General features: G+C 38.9%; 1 protein-coding gene across 1 annotated transcript in view; it reads right to left on the bottom strand.

The window, feature by feature from the left end:
• Positions 1–10,145: 10,145 nt before the first annotated feature.
• The window catches only part of CALCRL (calcitonin receptor like receptor), a 31,748-nt gene continuing 27,866 nt past the window's right edge, over positions 10,146–14,027 (bottom strand). Inside the window, exon 12 of the mRNA XM_018067882.3 lies at positions 10,146–13,616. Within this exon, the coding sequence (XP_017923371.1) occupies positions 13,395–13,616 (222 nt within the window). The 3' untranslated portion in view covers positions 10,146–13,394. The remainder of the gene's footprint in view (positions 13,617–14,027) is intronic.

The following is a 14,027-nucleotide window of genomic DNA, read 5'->3' as shown; positions in this document are numbered from 1 at the left end:
TGCTTTTAGTGACATCAGAAAACATTGAACAAACACACAGTTTTCTTATTTTTCCTAAATTATGAATGCTATATTAATGATTTTTTGATAAAATCCAGGACTATTGTTCAAGGTAAGAAGATCCAAAATGTTATTAAAGACATTAAGCCAGTGTGCTGTTCTCTCTTGTAGGGTGTTCAAACTGACAGAGGGCAGGCTTAGATCAGATATTAGGAAGAAATTCTTCCCTGTGAGGGTGGTGAGACCCTGGCACAGGTTGCCCAGAGAAGTTGTGGCTGTCCCACCCCTGTCCAAGGCCAGGTTAGATGGGGCTTGGAGCAACCTGATCTAGTGGAAGGTGTCCCTGTCCGTGGCAGGGGCTTGGAACAAGATAATCTTTGAGGTCCCTTCCAACCAGGCCATTCTGTGGTTCTATGCATATAATGTTATGTTAACTGTTATCAGATTAACAGTAATATATAAACCCCAGGTGTGTTGATCTTAATGACAAAAGACCAGAGAGAAGGGAATATGGGAAATTTCTAGCATTTTAGAATTTTGCATTTTGTATTCTGTATTTTTGATGTGCCAAGTATTTTACCATAGCCTCTGAAAAATACAGCCTTGTGTTCTGTATTTTACCATAGCCTCTGAAAAATAATGAACTTCACTCCCAACAAAATGATTTTTTAGTGACTAACTTCAACTTGTTCTGAAAGTAAACAATTACTTCTTTCACTATCCTCAATACTTGGAAACTACAATTTAAATGACTTTAATAAAAGTAAATAACTTTAAAAAGTTAATAAAGTAAATGACTTCTAAAAAAACCCCACTTTAGTTGATTGATGTCTTAGAGGGGTGTTTAATTACTGTATTTTTTTCTGGAGTGATGGAAATGGAGTAACATTTTATTTTATTGCTATACCATTTAGAATCTAATCTTTCATGTACTAAAAAATCACCTCTGATAAAGATCCCAGCAGCAGATGAACCAAGAGCAGCAATTCTGCATCCTGTCCCATATGAAGGGCACTGATTTCCACCAAAGACTGCAGGTCTGGCATATTTCTTTTAGACCTCTTATACAACGTATTTCTCTCTGTGTGGCAAAAGATAAAGTATGATAGACCAGGAGCTTGCACAGGTAAGGCAGTCTTGAAAATTCCTGTGGATTTGATTCCTCAGAGCTTTTTGCTGATTGAAATCTCGCTGGTTAACACGTTCGACTGCTGTTAGCAGAAAAACATGTTGAACTCGTGTGGCCTAAATTGAGAAAAGAATAGGTTTGTTTCTTTGTCTCCAAGTAGGCTCCTCCAGGGTGAAGATTCTGATGTCAGATACACTGAAGCCTGTTGAGTTCAGAGGAGTTACACGGGCCCCAAGCCAAAATTAGGGGGGAATTGGCTGGAGCATCCAGCCTTTAGTGCTCCTACAAATGCTGGTTGCAATATCTGTGCTTTTGTGCATTTGTAAAACACACAGATTTTTAGTGGCACAGTCCTTGAGGGCTTATAAATAAATATAAGATTTCTGCAATATTTTTTTTTCATTTTGTCTTTCAACAAACTGAGATATCTTCCCTTTTCTTTGTCTAGGAAAATGATAAGCTAAACCAGTGCATTTTTACCATCATGGCTATTTGCTGAGTGCTGGGCCATACCAGACATGGAGTCATGTGGCAACCGTACAAGAACAGTTAATTTTTAGTACAAAATTACTAAACAAAGATTCTTCAAGGGCCTAATACTAGGGTATGCTGATTTATAGATTCAAAATATGACCTGCACTCCTGGAGAGCTTTGTTTTGCTTCCCCATTAGCTGCTGATGGGACAACTGTGCTTGGAATTCTGCCAGAGTAGATATTCCAGAAAAAAATAGTTTATGGTTGAAAATGTTTTCTTACAACATAAATAAAGCAATTTAGGGATGAAAGAAACACGACCCTTTTTTATTCTGGAGGAACAGTGTTCACAATGGGAGTTCTGGAATAACTAGTCTGGAATAGCTGTTGTGGTCAACTACCAGTGTGTGAAGGAAGCACTTGCTGATGGGTGCTGCAGAAGATTTACAAAAAAACTTAAAAAAAGATACTAGCTGCTGAAAAGAACATCTTGGCTCTTAGAACAGAGCCAACATAGACTCAAAGGAGGCAAGTTAGCTAAATAAACTAAATCTATAAACAAAAGATCAGAATATGTTTGCTCCCATTCACACGAGAGGTGGAAGCCTCAAGAAGCTTTCCTCTTGCAGGTGTTCCTACATGGCTTACAGGAAAGAAGAGGAAAAATCCAGTGTCAGACAGCGTCAACTAAAAAGGATCCCTGAAGTAGTTTGCTGCCAGGATGGCTGGGTGGTCAGAGACCTTGAGGTAAAAATGGATCTTGTTGTGAGCAATTATCTTTGAGAGCTCAGGGCCTGCCTGCAGCTTCTGGAGCTCTGGCAGGACAGGTCCCCCCCTCTGTTGCACTCCCACTGCAAGGCTTGGTAGGTCTGTGGCTCACAGCTTCATGTGCTGCAGACCTCAGAGGCCCTTACACCAATCTGCAGAGGAATTAACTGTGAGCCTCAAAGCAGAGAGGAATAATTTTAATGACACGTAGTTGGAGGCACTATAATATTGTAATTTCCTATCACATGCCCATACCAAGGATTTAGAGATGATGAAGAGAGCTTACAAAAACATAATGCACAAGTTCAAAGCCAGTGGGGAGAAACGAAGCATTTTTTGCTGAACTGTGCTTTCTGTCATCACTGAAAATGAGAACATGCTGCTTTCACCATCTATTCGTAACTGAGGGCATCTCATGTTCTCAATTTTTAAATAGTTTTTTATACTGTACAAGAGGAAAAGCCAGTTTGGCATTTGTCTGCATTCAAAAGAACATACTGAATCATGTTTCATGTGTCTTTAGTATGTCCCTTGAGATGTGTTATTTGAAAAACAGAGTATGAAGATGATGACACAGAAATATCTTCCAGGATTGTCCTTTAAATTTAATCATCTCTTATGCAATGAAGTGTAATCTTAGACCTGTAATTATCAAGCCAGTCCATTATCTGGACTGTTAAAAATCACATGGGGTCCAGAAAAGGAGATCCACTACAGTATCCTGACAATGATTGCATTGAGGCAGCAGTGATAAAAACCCTCTAATCTTAGCAACAAGGGAACCCATTTTTGTGAGGTACCCCTTTTCTTCTTTCCAGCTGTGCCCTGCAGCCATGTGAAATCACATACATTGTGATTTCATTGCATCACAACTTTCAGTTCATTCTGGACCTGAAAACATAATACAACAGGCCTGGAGAAGGTGATAATTTTGGTGTCTGTTTTCTGAAGACATTGTTAATTTTATATTTCACTGTGTATTTTAATGTACCTCAGAGCACATTCTCTCCCTTTGGGGGAACTCACATTTCCTGCCTGTAGGGTGATAATGCACTTTCAGAGGCTGCTTTAAATAAATGCTTTGAAAGAGATGTATAGGGCCTCAAAGACAGTGCAGAACACATATAAGAAAGTTAAAATGAACACAGAGGCTGCAGGGTCAGCTGGTCAAATGCAGCATTGGTTGAAATCTGTGGTCTCCTTGTGGTTGTTGAGAAGCCAGTGAATGGAACGTGCCCAAGGTGTTCCATGGGTAGACTGCAGAGATGCTGCTGATTTGTGACTGTGGCAACAGTGCCAATGCAAGGATTAAGTGGAAGCAAGCAAGGAAAACGATTTTTTAAAAAATTCTATTTATTTAATGATGCATACCCACAAGTATTTAATCCAAACCCATGCCAGTTCTCTACAATTTACTTATTTACAGTTCAGAATGAATCATTACTAGGCTAATCAATCTCATTATACTGTTGCTTTCAGTTGCAACCGAAGGAGGCATTATTAAAAAAGAAAGTATTTTCAAGCTTTAAATAGTTTGTGCTGACTTCAAGACAGTTAGGATGGTCCAGACATCTTATTTACCTATTTACTTTTTTTTTTTTACTTATTTACTGTTTTACTTAAGTCTGTGGGAATCTCTTTCTTATCTAGTCTAGAAACAGGAGATAGTATTTAAACTTGACAGTCAATACCTTTAACAGAAAATGTTGCTTTAACAGAAATAGGAATGATTTCTTTGTCTTGGCACCCATTGTAGGGAACTGGGCTGAATGGCTGAGTTCATCACCATGTCTAATCACTGCAGTTGAGGCCAGATGATATTATGTTGTGCATAAAAGAAGGGAAATTAGGGAAGGAAAAGGCAAAAGAGAAGTATGTGTGAAGTTGCTACCCTATCCTTTCTCCTGAGCAGTGGGCTGTGCCCACTGGTGCTGGTGGAAAACACCTCAGCCTCCCTTTCAACTTTTCAACACGTCTGTGTTTGCAAAACCAGTGGAGAATGTCTGCAAAGAGAGGGACATGCAATTTTCCTTTATTCTAAAGTACAATTCTTTTGCAATGACAGAAGGGAGACTCTTTTTGGAGTTAAATCAGTGACAGTCCGTATCTCTACGAGTATCTTTTTTTGTTCATTTTTCTCTTTGGTGTTTTGGGGTTTGTTTGTTTGTTTGTTTTTAATAACACTGCTCTATGGGCTTTGCACTTTCCTTTAGAAAGTGGCAAAGCTTGGTGAGGGAAAGAAAGCCTTAAAATTGTCTTTAGGAGTTGTAGTTGCAAATACCTTTACATTTTGGGGTGAACATTTTTATTTTGGGTGTGGTGATAACACTGAGTTTAATTTAAAAAGCAATCCTGTATGCCATTTGTCTCAAATGAAGCACGAACTCCTGTGGATGAATTGAAATTGTTCATTTGGGCACTATGGTTAAAAAGCTATTAAAGACATACAGCTGTAGGGTGACTGATAGATAATAATTCTTATTATAAACAGGGGTCTGTCACCTCTGACCTTCCAGTCAGGCTCCTGTTACAGTTTAGAGCTGGGCTCTTGTAAAAAAGAGAATGTCCACAGCACGTAAGGATGGAATGACAAGAAAAACCATTTGCTTTGTTCATTGATGATTATTTATGTGAAACCATGTTTGCATGTTAATATTGTCTTTGGTCACACTCAGAGAAGGGAAGGGACCCAGTTGGAAGGGACCCAGAAAGACCATCGAGTCCAACTCTTAAGTGAATGGCCTGGACAGGGATTGCACCCGTGCTCTTGGCGTTGTTTGCTTGCAGTGTGTTCATGCTGTCTATGTACATTCAGTAATTCCAGGCTTTATTTATTTTATGCTTCTGCTGGATTAGAAATATGACGAATTCTTAGATTTTTCTGGCTTTCGACTCGCAGCTGCCGCTGCATGTTAAAAACTGGTGGGGATTCCTGCTCCCTCCAGTTGTTTCAACAGCATTAAAAAGACATAAACAGGGAGTGATTGAGGAGAGGGCCAGAGATTCCACAGCACAGCGAGGAGAGCACAGCCAGCAGACCAGCTCAGTGCATTCTTCCCTGCTGGAAGGAGCAGTGCCAGTTATTCCAGAGTGCCAGAACAGCTTTGCTGGGGAAATGGGTGTGAGTTAATGAGTCTCTGAGGCTCCACCTCCTTCATCCCTGTGCCAAGTGCACCTCAGCTGAGATCAGTGGGTGCTGGTGACTGCCCTGTGGTCCTGGCACAGCTGGAAGGGCTGGGAAAGGTGCTGGCCTGGAGCAGGATGACCTCCAGTTTCCAAGACCTTTGGAGATAGCTGGTGGAATGGAAAGTATCTTGCAGCAATGTGGATAACTGCTGGGTGCTGATCTTTGGTGAATGCTAAGAAATGAGAGGAAGATATAATTTGAAATAATAACAAATCATGCCAGTGCTAGTGAAGTACTGAGACCTGAAGTGATGGAAAAGACAGCGAGGTGCAAAACTCAAAGTATTTTGCTAGAACTTACATAAAGACACACATTTTACCACGTTAAGTGCTTGTATTTCTAAAAAACTGCCACATTACATGGCTTAAAAGATAAAAATCTTTTTCCATTATATAATGAAAGAACATAAGTGTAAGTAGTCCTGTAGTTGTCTGCAGCAGAGTTCTGGTGCTAGCATGTTTCCATTTTTACTGTCAATATTTTTCTTATTTCTGTGGAAGCTTCTTGATTCAACCTCCTTCTCTGAGAATTTTTCACATTTCAGCTACGGATCATTTTAATTAGCTTTTTAATTACAGCTAGAGCAGGCTATTTACAGCACTCCTGTCATAAACAAGTCCATGTGAGGAAAAATAAGAGGTGATTAGCTACTACCATTTTCCTCTCACAGAAAGGGGGAAACGTTTTCTCTGTCTTGTAGCAAATACAAACCCATTATGATTTTTCAGGTCATCTCAGACTGAGATCTCTTGCTGTAAACTTGTTCTTGTTGCAGATTCTGAACTACCCCGGTGGCTAAATGCCCAGAGAGCACTGAAAGAAACCCTTGAATAAGGGAAATCCTACTGTCATCACCTGCCCAAAATGTGACAGGAGGGCCCAGTGCTTAAGGACAGCTCCTGGAGTCCACCAGGAGTCACAAGGTGGGAGTTCTCTGTGAGTAGCAGGAACAAATTGAGCTATGGACACTATTCTGTGAAATATATGGCTGCAGATCCTTCTGGGAAACCCAGCCAAATGTGCTTTGGAGCTCTCTAAATGCACGTATTTGGTTCATATTCAAGGTTAGCTGAGGAAAATGTGAAAGTATTTGTGTTCCCAGCTCTTCTCTGAGGTGTAAGGTCTTACATCCAGGGAACTTAAAGGACCAAGTCATGATAATTTGTCTGAGTCTATAAGTGTATGGTATGAAAGGTAACAGTACTCTGATCTTAAACCTCTTTATAGCACATTAAAAAAATGTGCTATATACCAGGCATAAAATAGTTTATTCTACTTTTTCCCCCCCTTTAATTCCATCATATCCTGCCAAGTTTTTATTAACATCTTTATTGTCTGTAAAATAACAGAACTCTTTGATAGCTATTTTTTTGCAGTGCAATATACTTTCTGTAGCATCTAAATATTGTTGTTCCCTACTAATTCAGCATTTTGTTTTCTTAAATATTTATATGCAATACTGAGTGTGAAACCTGAATTTCCAGGAAAGCTTGTTCATCTTAAATCAGGAATTAGCAATAATGTGCAAGCACTTTTTCAGCAAACAAGCTCTGAGTTTTCTGTATTTGTGTTCTGTTAAATTTGCACAGAACAATGTATTAAGCTTTGTGTGTTAGCACTAATCACATGATATTTTTCCCTTTGTAACAGTTTTCCTTTAGAAAGTGGCAAAACTTGGTGAGGGCAAGAAAATTTTAAAATAATCTTTAGGAGTTGTAGTTGCAAATACCTTTACATTTTGGAGTGAGCATTTTTATTTTGGGTGTGGTGATAACACTGAGTTTAATATAAAAAGCAATCCTGTAGGCCATTTATCTCAAATGAAGCACGAACTCCATGTGGATGAATTGAAATTGTTCATTTGGGCACTATGGTATTAAAGACATACAGCTGTAGGGTGACTGATAGATAATAATTCTAATTATAAACAGGGGTCTGTCACCTCTGACCTTCCAGTCAGGCTCCTGTTACAGTTTAGAGCTGGGCTCTTGTATAAAAGAGAATGTCCACAGCATGTAATGATGGAATGACAAGAAAAACCATTTGCTTTGTTCATTGATGATTATTTACAGGAGCAGGTTATGTGAAACCAGCCATTACTGAGGCTTTTGTGGGTGATTTGAAAAAAGACTGATTGGGGTTTTTTTCCCCCTGAGTTTTTTTATGTTCAGATCTGTGTTTCCTTATAGATCGGAGGCGTTTTGTGTGTTATCGCTATTTCAGTTATAAGTAAGAATTATCCTCCGTTCCCAAAGAACATTTGGGTTCTTTATTCCTTTATTCTTTACTTTTCATTCTGAGCTCTTTATTCCTCCCTTCTGTCCTGGTACAGCAGCAGTGCAGTGGTGCTACATGATCCTCCCAGCAGCCACATTCCCGAGGGCTGCGGGGCGCTTGTGTTGGCACAGCCACCTGCTGCGCTCACCCTGGCTTCCAGTGGGGCTTTGAACACAAACTGGTGTGCTGAACAAAATGTGATATGATGCACTTTCCCACTGAGTTTCAGCTTGTCCTTCCTCGAGAGTTATTGATGACTCTCAGTGCACAGAGCTCACTCTGTGGTCCAGCACTAGCTCCAAAGCAGCTTACTCACCATCGCCGGGGTTTTAATTTTAACACCGTTGCTTTAAGCCTGTTAAATTATCTTCAGCGTGTAGCAGATCAGCTTGCAGGCTGTGTGTTTAACAATTACTCACTTTTGGTATGTTTTGCTCCACCAGTTCAAAGGCAATTTTGTATTTTCTTGGCACATAGGTTTTTTGGCTCAGATAACTATCAAATGCTAACGCTTTGGATTAGACTTTGACTTCGATGGTGACTGCCATGACAAGCACATGCAAGACATACTATTAGAGCACTTGACATATTTTCAAAGGCAGTAATCTTTGTGTCTTGCAGAAAGTAGAATGGCATCCTGTGACAAAAGCAGCTTACTCATGGTCACTGGGGTTTTAATTTTAACACTGTTGCTTTAAGCCTGTTAAATTATCTTTGACGTGCAGCAGATCAGCTTGCAGGCTGTGTGTTTAACAGTTACTCACTTTTGGTATGTTTTGCTCCACCAGTTCAAAGGCAATTTTGTATTTTCTTGGCACACAGGTGTTTTGGCTCAGATAACAGTCAAATGCTAACACTTTAGATTAGACTTTGAAAATATGTCAAGTGCTCTAATAGTATGTCTTGCATGTGCTTGTCATGGCAGTCACCATCGAAGTCAAAGGCAGCAATCTTTGTGTCTTGCAGAAAGTAGAATGGCATCCTGTGACAATAGGTTTGTTTTCTTTATTTTCTCATGTATTTGTTGCCATGCCTAAATATTGCAAGGCTACTTGTGCTATAAGAGCATTTCCTCTTTTAAAATTATTTAAAAGGTGTAAGAACCACTGTTTACTTTTATCTGGAGAGGTAAGGATGCTGTATGTTATTTTTCTTTCATTTTTCTTTCTGGATCAAAAGACTGTGTTTAATTGCTTTTTGGCACTTATCCTCCAGTTGCAAATGCTACTGTAGATATCACTTGTGTTTCTTTTCTACTTTCTCTACTGCTGGGCATTGAGTGCAAAATATTGTAAGCAATAGCATTTCCACTGACTGAAATTTGGTCCTAGGAACTAAACATCAACAAAATAACCTGGAACAACAGGCTCCTGCTCAAAAGTCAGGAATGAGAGTCAGGTGACTGTGCATTTTTTGATTGGACATTAACACACTTTAAATATGGGTAATGTGCAGACAGTAGTATTAAGAATCAGTATTTAGGATCTCCCTGTGTGTTTAAATATTTGGCTTAAAAAGAAAATAAGACTGCCTACTTTTCTTGAACTCAGATTTGCTTATCTACCTTCACCTAGACTGATAGAATGAAGAAGACAGGTATGTTTAATTTAGACTCTATTCTGCTGCTAGCTCACAATGAAACAGAAAATTTTGCTTAACATAAGTAAGTATTAATAACTTTTTATTAAAAAGGTGGATTAGAAGACAAGAAATTGAAATATGAACCTTTGAGTAAATGATTTTAAGTCCAGTCCTCTTATATTATCCTCCAGAAATGCAACACTCTGCATTAAAAATATAAGTATTAAATAAACAAACACTTAAAAGCAGAATAATTGTTAGTCATTCTATGTAATTACTTTCTCTCTGGGTTAATATTTAATTACCACACAGTTAAGACATCTGGGAAAGCCTAGTTTAGATCAGCTTTGTTATTTCTATACTACAGCACAAGAGATGTGAATAATTGGAGTAATATTTTATTGATCTCAAACAATACTTCTTTCAGCAATTAAAATGCATGATGAGTCATATGAACAAGGTGAAAATAAAGCACAACCAAAAAAAAAATAACTTCACATTTTTTTCCATTTCATTCTTAGTGTAAGCAATAAATACAATGCTATAGCTTCTATTAATCTTATTTACATAGTACAATATGTGAGTGGTGTCTGGTTTCCAGCCCAAATGTTTCTTGACATGAAAAGGAGTACGTGTTGCAGCATTTCTACAGCCAAACAGTCGAGCAGATCATCACCATGAAAAACTACACAGCATAAATGCTACCATTAAACAAACAACTGAGGGGATCCTGCAGTGGAGCATTTTATTAATTGAAGACAGTAGCATAAAAAATAGACATTTTCTCTCATAGAATTCTAACATGCTGGTGTTACAGATAACAAATATAAGACAACTATTTCTGTAGCCCCTGGAGATTGATACAATAAATCCTCACTAAATTAAAAAAGAAAAAAAAAAAAGAAAGAGCAAATAATAACAGGTAACTATTTGCATGTTCAAAGGAATCTCACAGCCCCACCAAAACCTTTTACTTCCATCTCAGAGAATACAGATAAAGACCTACAACCTTCTGCAAAGTAGAAGATCAGCCATGAGAAATCAGCATAAGGATTTGATTTTAATTTATGGCGACAGGAAAACATATTAAGAAGCAGATGCTTCTCTCAGTTATGTAGAAAGCGAAAAAGGTGAGGTAGGAAGACAAAATAAGGAATTGGTATTTTCCAATGCAAATTAGAAAATAGGGTATCTAACTTCATAAAGAGAGGGGAAAGAGAGCTCTCCACAGCCACAAACATTTTCTTGCACATCCAGCTGGATGCATGTTTCTTTTCCAAAGTGAAGACAGATGTGTGCCTAGAAGCATGCTGTGAGTGTCCACCTACAAGGAAGATAATTTCTGTGGAAAAAACAATTTTTTTCCCCTAAATTACCATTACAGGTTTCTCTAATAGAGGACAGAGAGCAAACAGCAATTGGTATTTATTTGGCATTAAATGATAAAAATCTATAGGCTACGAAATTTTAACTGCCTAGCTGAGAAGCTAAATTAAAGTCTAATATCGTGTCACACTCTAAACCATCACTTCTGTTTTAATGACAACAACCCACCAGGTACCATGAAATAATTGTCTAATAATAAGCCATCAGGGATTTAAAGTACTTTAAAATGGACAGATACCTGCCTGGGCTTTGATTCTCAGCTGGTACCAGTTGCTTCTGCAAATGGAACTCAAGACAGATTTGTACCAGTTGATGATCTGGTCCCACAAGTGTAAAGCTGCTATGCCAGAGCAGGGATTTTCTGCACCTCTAATATTTTCAGAACATTGCACCAATTTTAAGTAACACTACATAGATCAGCAAGCAGAGTTGTAAGTGGCCTCTAATCATGTACATCCTTACTGTATTCTCACAGTTTTAGGGTCTGTGACATCTGGTTGCCAGATTTCACGCTGCTCTACAGTACAGAATCCAACAGATTTTCCAAATCCCACCAGCCAACCAGGCAGCCTTGCAGGAGAAGAGAAGGGATTTGTGCGTCCTAGCCGAGATTCTATATTGTGAAACTAAATCATTAATAAAACAGTTTCTAAATTCAAACTCCAGACGTAAGAACTGTAAAAACAATACGGAAAGGTGCAAGTGGCGTGAACTTCCCACATCCTCCTAATGTTTTCCTTCTAAATACAAAATATTTAAAGCCTTATGAAGTCACAAACTAATAAACACTGTGACATCAAGTTACCTAGATGCTAGTGAAGCTTACAGAAAAGCTACTGACAAAAATGTTTAAATGTTAGAGTCAAGGTGTTCATATACAAAATTAAGTATTTAAAACTGAAATGGTCTCAGAAAGAACTGTCTTTTGATTTTTGGACTGGTTTACATGCACCAGATATATATTAATTAGCATAATTGTCTGTTCCAGCATCTACTTTTTCTTCCACTTCATTTTGTTTTTTCCTCACTTCAAGTATACTTATCTGCAAATCAAATGTATAAAATTTTTTCTTACAGTTTTAATTTTCAGTAGGACTTTTCTGAACTCACCTCATTTCACGCCCTCATTCTCGAGAGCATTTTTGTCATTTCACTTCACAAAACTACGACTGCTTTAAAGCATAAAGATTTAACAAAAACATAGATTTCTATAAAGACACATTTCCTCAAGACCTTCCTGACAACCTCCTCTGTTTCAGTGAGACCTTTATGCACCAGTAGAACCAAAGAAACAACATATAAAGTACTGTTCTAAGCTGAGTAACTGAGGCAGATTCAGAATCAAGCGGTCCAAAATATTATTAAAAGTCTCAATCCACAATGTTTGGACTCTTTATAAAACAAACTTTATATTGGATTTTCCAAATAATGACAATTACTAACAGTAGTTTGCTTGATTAGTCTGAACCTCATACACTGGCTTTAAAGGTAGTATGTCATGTGCACTGTGTTCAGTCTTGCATGATTCTCTGAGACAACAAAAAAAAAGCCACAAAATTAATCAAAACCTTGCCCAAGAATGAAGGAATAAGTTACCAAGCACATGGCCAGGGAAATACTTAAAAATAAAATGAGAACAATGCTACAACAAATCCTGTACATGATCTTCTCTGGGTTGAGTGAATTCCTTCAGCACACAGTGAAGTTCCATCAGCTGCAATTACGTGTTAGTGTCTGGAAGGGTTTGCAGTTATTCAGATTACTCCTTTTCTTTCTGGCAGTGAGGCCTCATCAGTCTTGTCTGTTTTAAAGCAGGAAGAAACTTCCATACGCTTCAGGAGAAGGAGGCGTCTCTGAATGTGCCAAAATAGCTTAAATAAAATTGCTCAAAGCTTGCTGCAAGATATTACCTTGCAGCACGTAGAGACTCAGACTTGAACTGGTGCTTGATGTAAAATAGTGGGAAAAAACCCAAACTGGCCAAACCAAACTGTCAATATCTTTAACCAAACCAGCAACATCTGTTTCCTCAGACTACCTGTTGGGGCTTTTTTTGACAGCCAGATAAATGCTGGACACAAAAAATAACCTGGATAACCTATTGTTATTATTGCACCTACTTTAACCATTTTGTTTTGTCCTATTTTATGTTGAATTAAGACAACAGAGTCTGGTATAAGATTCTATAGGCAAATGAAGTGGCTTCAACACAGCACAGTCTTACAACAAACTCCCAAGAAAATAAGAAATCCTTCATTGATTCCCTTTGTACAAAAAAATTGCCAACTTTGTCTACACAGTAGAAACTGAAGAGGCAAAGTTTGTAACCTTATATAAATGCACATACATATATAGATATATATGTACAGATGTCCATACTCGATACACAGAAACACAAACAAACGTATATATGCACATATATATATATATATGTATACATACGTACGAAAAACGCGCCTGTTTAGTTTGCATCGTTCGGGGAAAGAACATCATCCCGAGTTAGGTAAAAAAATCTTCTGGCCATGAAGTCACTCGATCCGACTGGGAGTTCGGGAGGGCGAGCGCGCCGGCACGGGCCGGGCCTCGGCAGTTCAGCCGTAGAGCTTCTCAGTCTTTAAAACCACGCTCTCCATGTCGTGGTAGCCCTTCCCGTTGAGGTGCTCGCTGGTGCAGTCGTGGTTGTAGCTGTAGCCCGGCACGTCGCTGATGGTGGACACGGTGTAGGACGCCGTGCGCATGGCATCCGAGTGGCTAAAGCTGTGCTCGAACTGGATTCTGTACTGGTTCCAGTGTCTCCTCAAAACGGCCTGGACCTGTGGCAGAAGGCAAGAAAGGATTCATGTAAACTGGGCTTCGTTCTGTGCTACGTGAGGGCCGCAATAAAGGTGTCTCGTTGGATTAGACGGCACGGCTCGGTAATACCCACACGTCACTTGTCGCTTGAGGGGCAATATGAGTAATGTTGCCTCAGGGTTTTTTTGATTTTTTGGGGTTTTTTTTAATTTTTATAGGTTTTAGAAGTAGTTCATAGAATCATAGAATCAGCTGGGTTGGAAGGGACCTCCGAGATCATCAAGTCCAACCCTTGATTCACTACAGTTGCGGTTGCTAGACCATGGCACTGATGCCACATCCAGTTCCATCTTAAAAACCTCCAGGGATGGAGAATCCACCACTTCCCTGGGCAGCCCATTCCAATGCCTGATCACCCTCTCTGCAAAGAA

The sequence above is a fragment of the Manacus vitellinus genome, unplaced genomic scaffold (assembly GCF_001715985.3).
Source record: "Manacus vitellinus isolate BGI_N305 unplaced genomic scaffold, ASM171598v3 scaffold_126_pilon, whole genome shotgun sequence".
Classification (NCBI taxonomy): Eukaryota; Metazoa; Chordata; class Aves; order Passeriformes; family Pipridae; genus Manacus; species Manacus vitellinus.
Note: the sequence above shows the minus strand (reverse complement) of the source record. Positions and strands in the feature narration are given on the sequence as shown.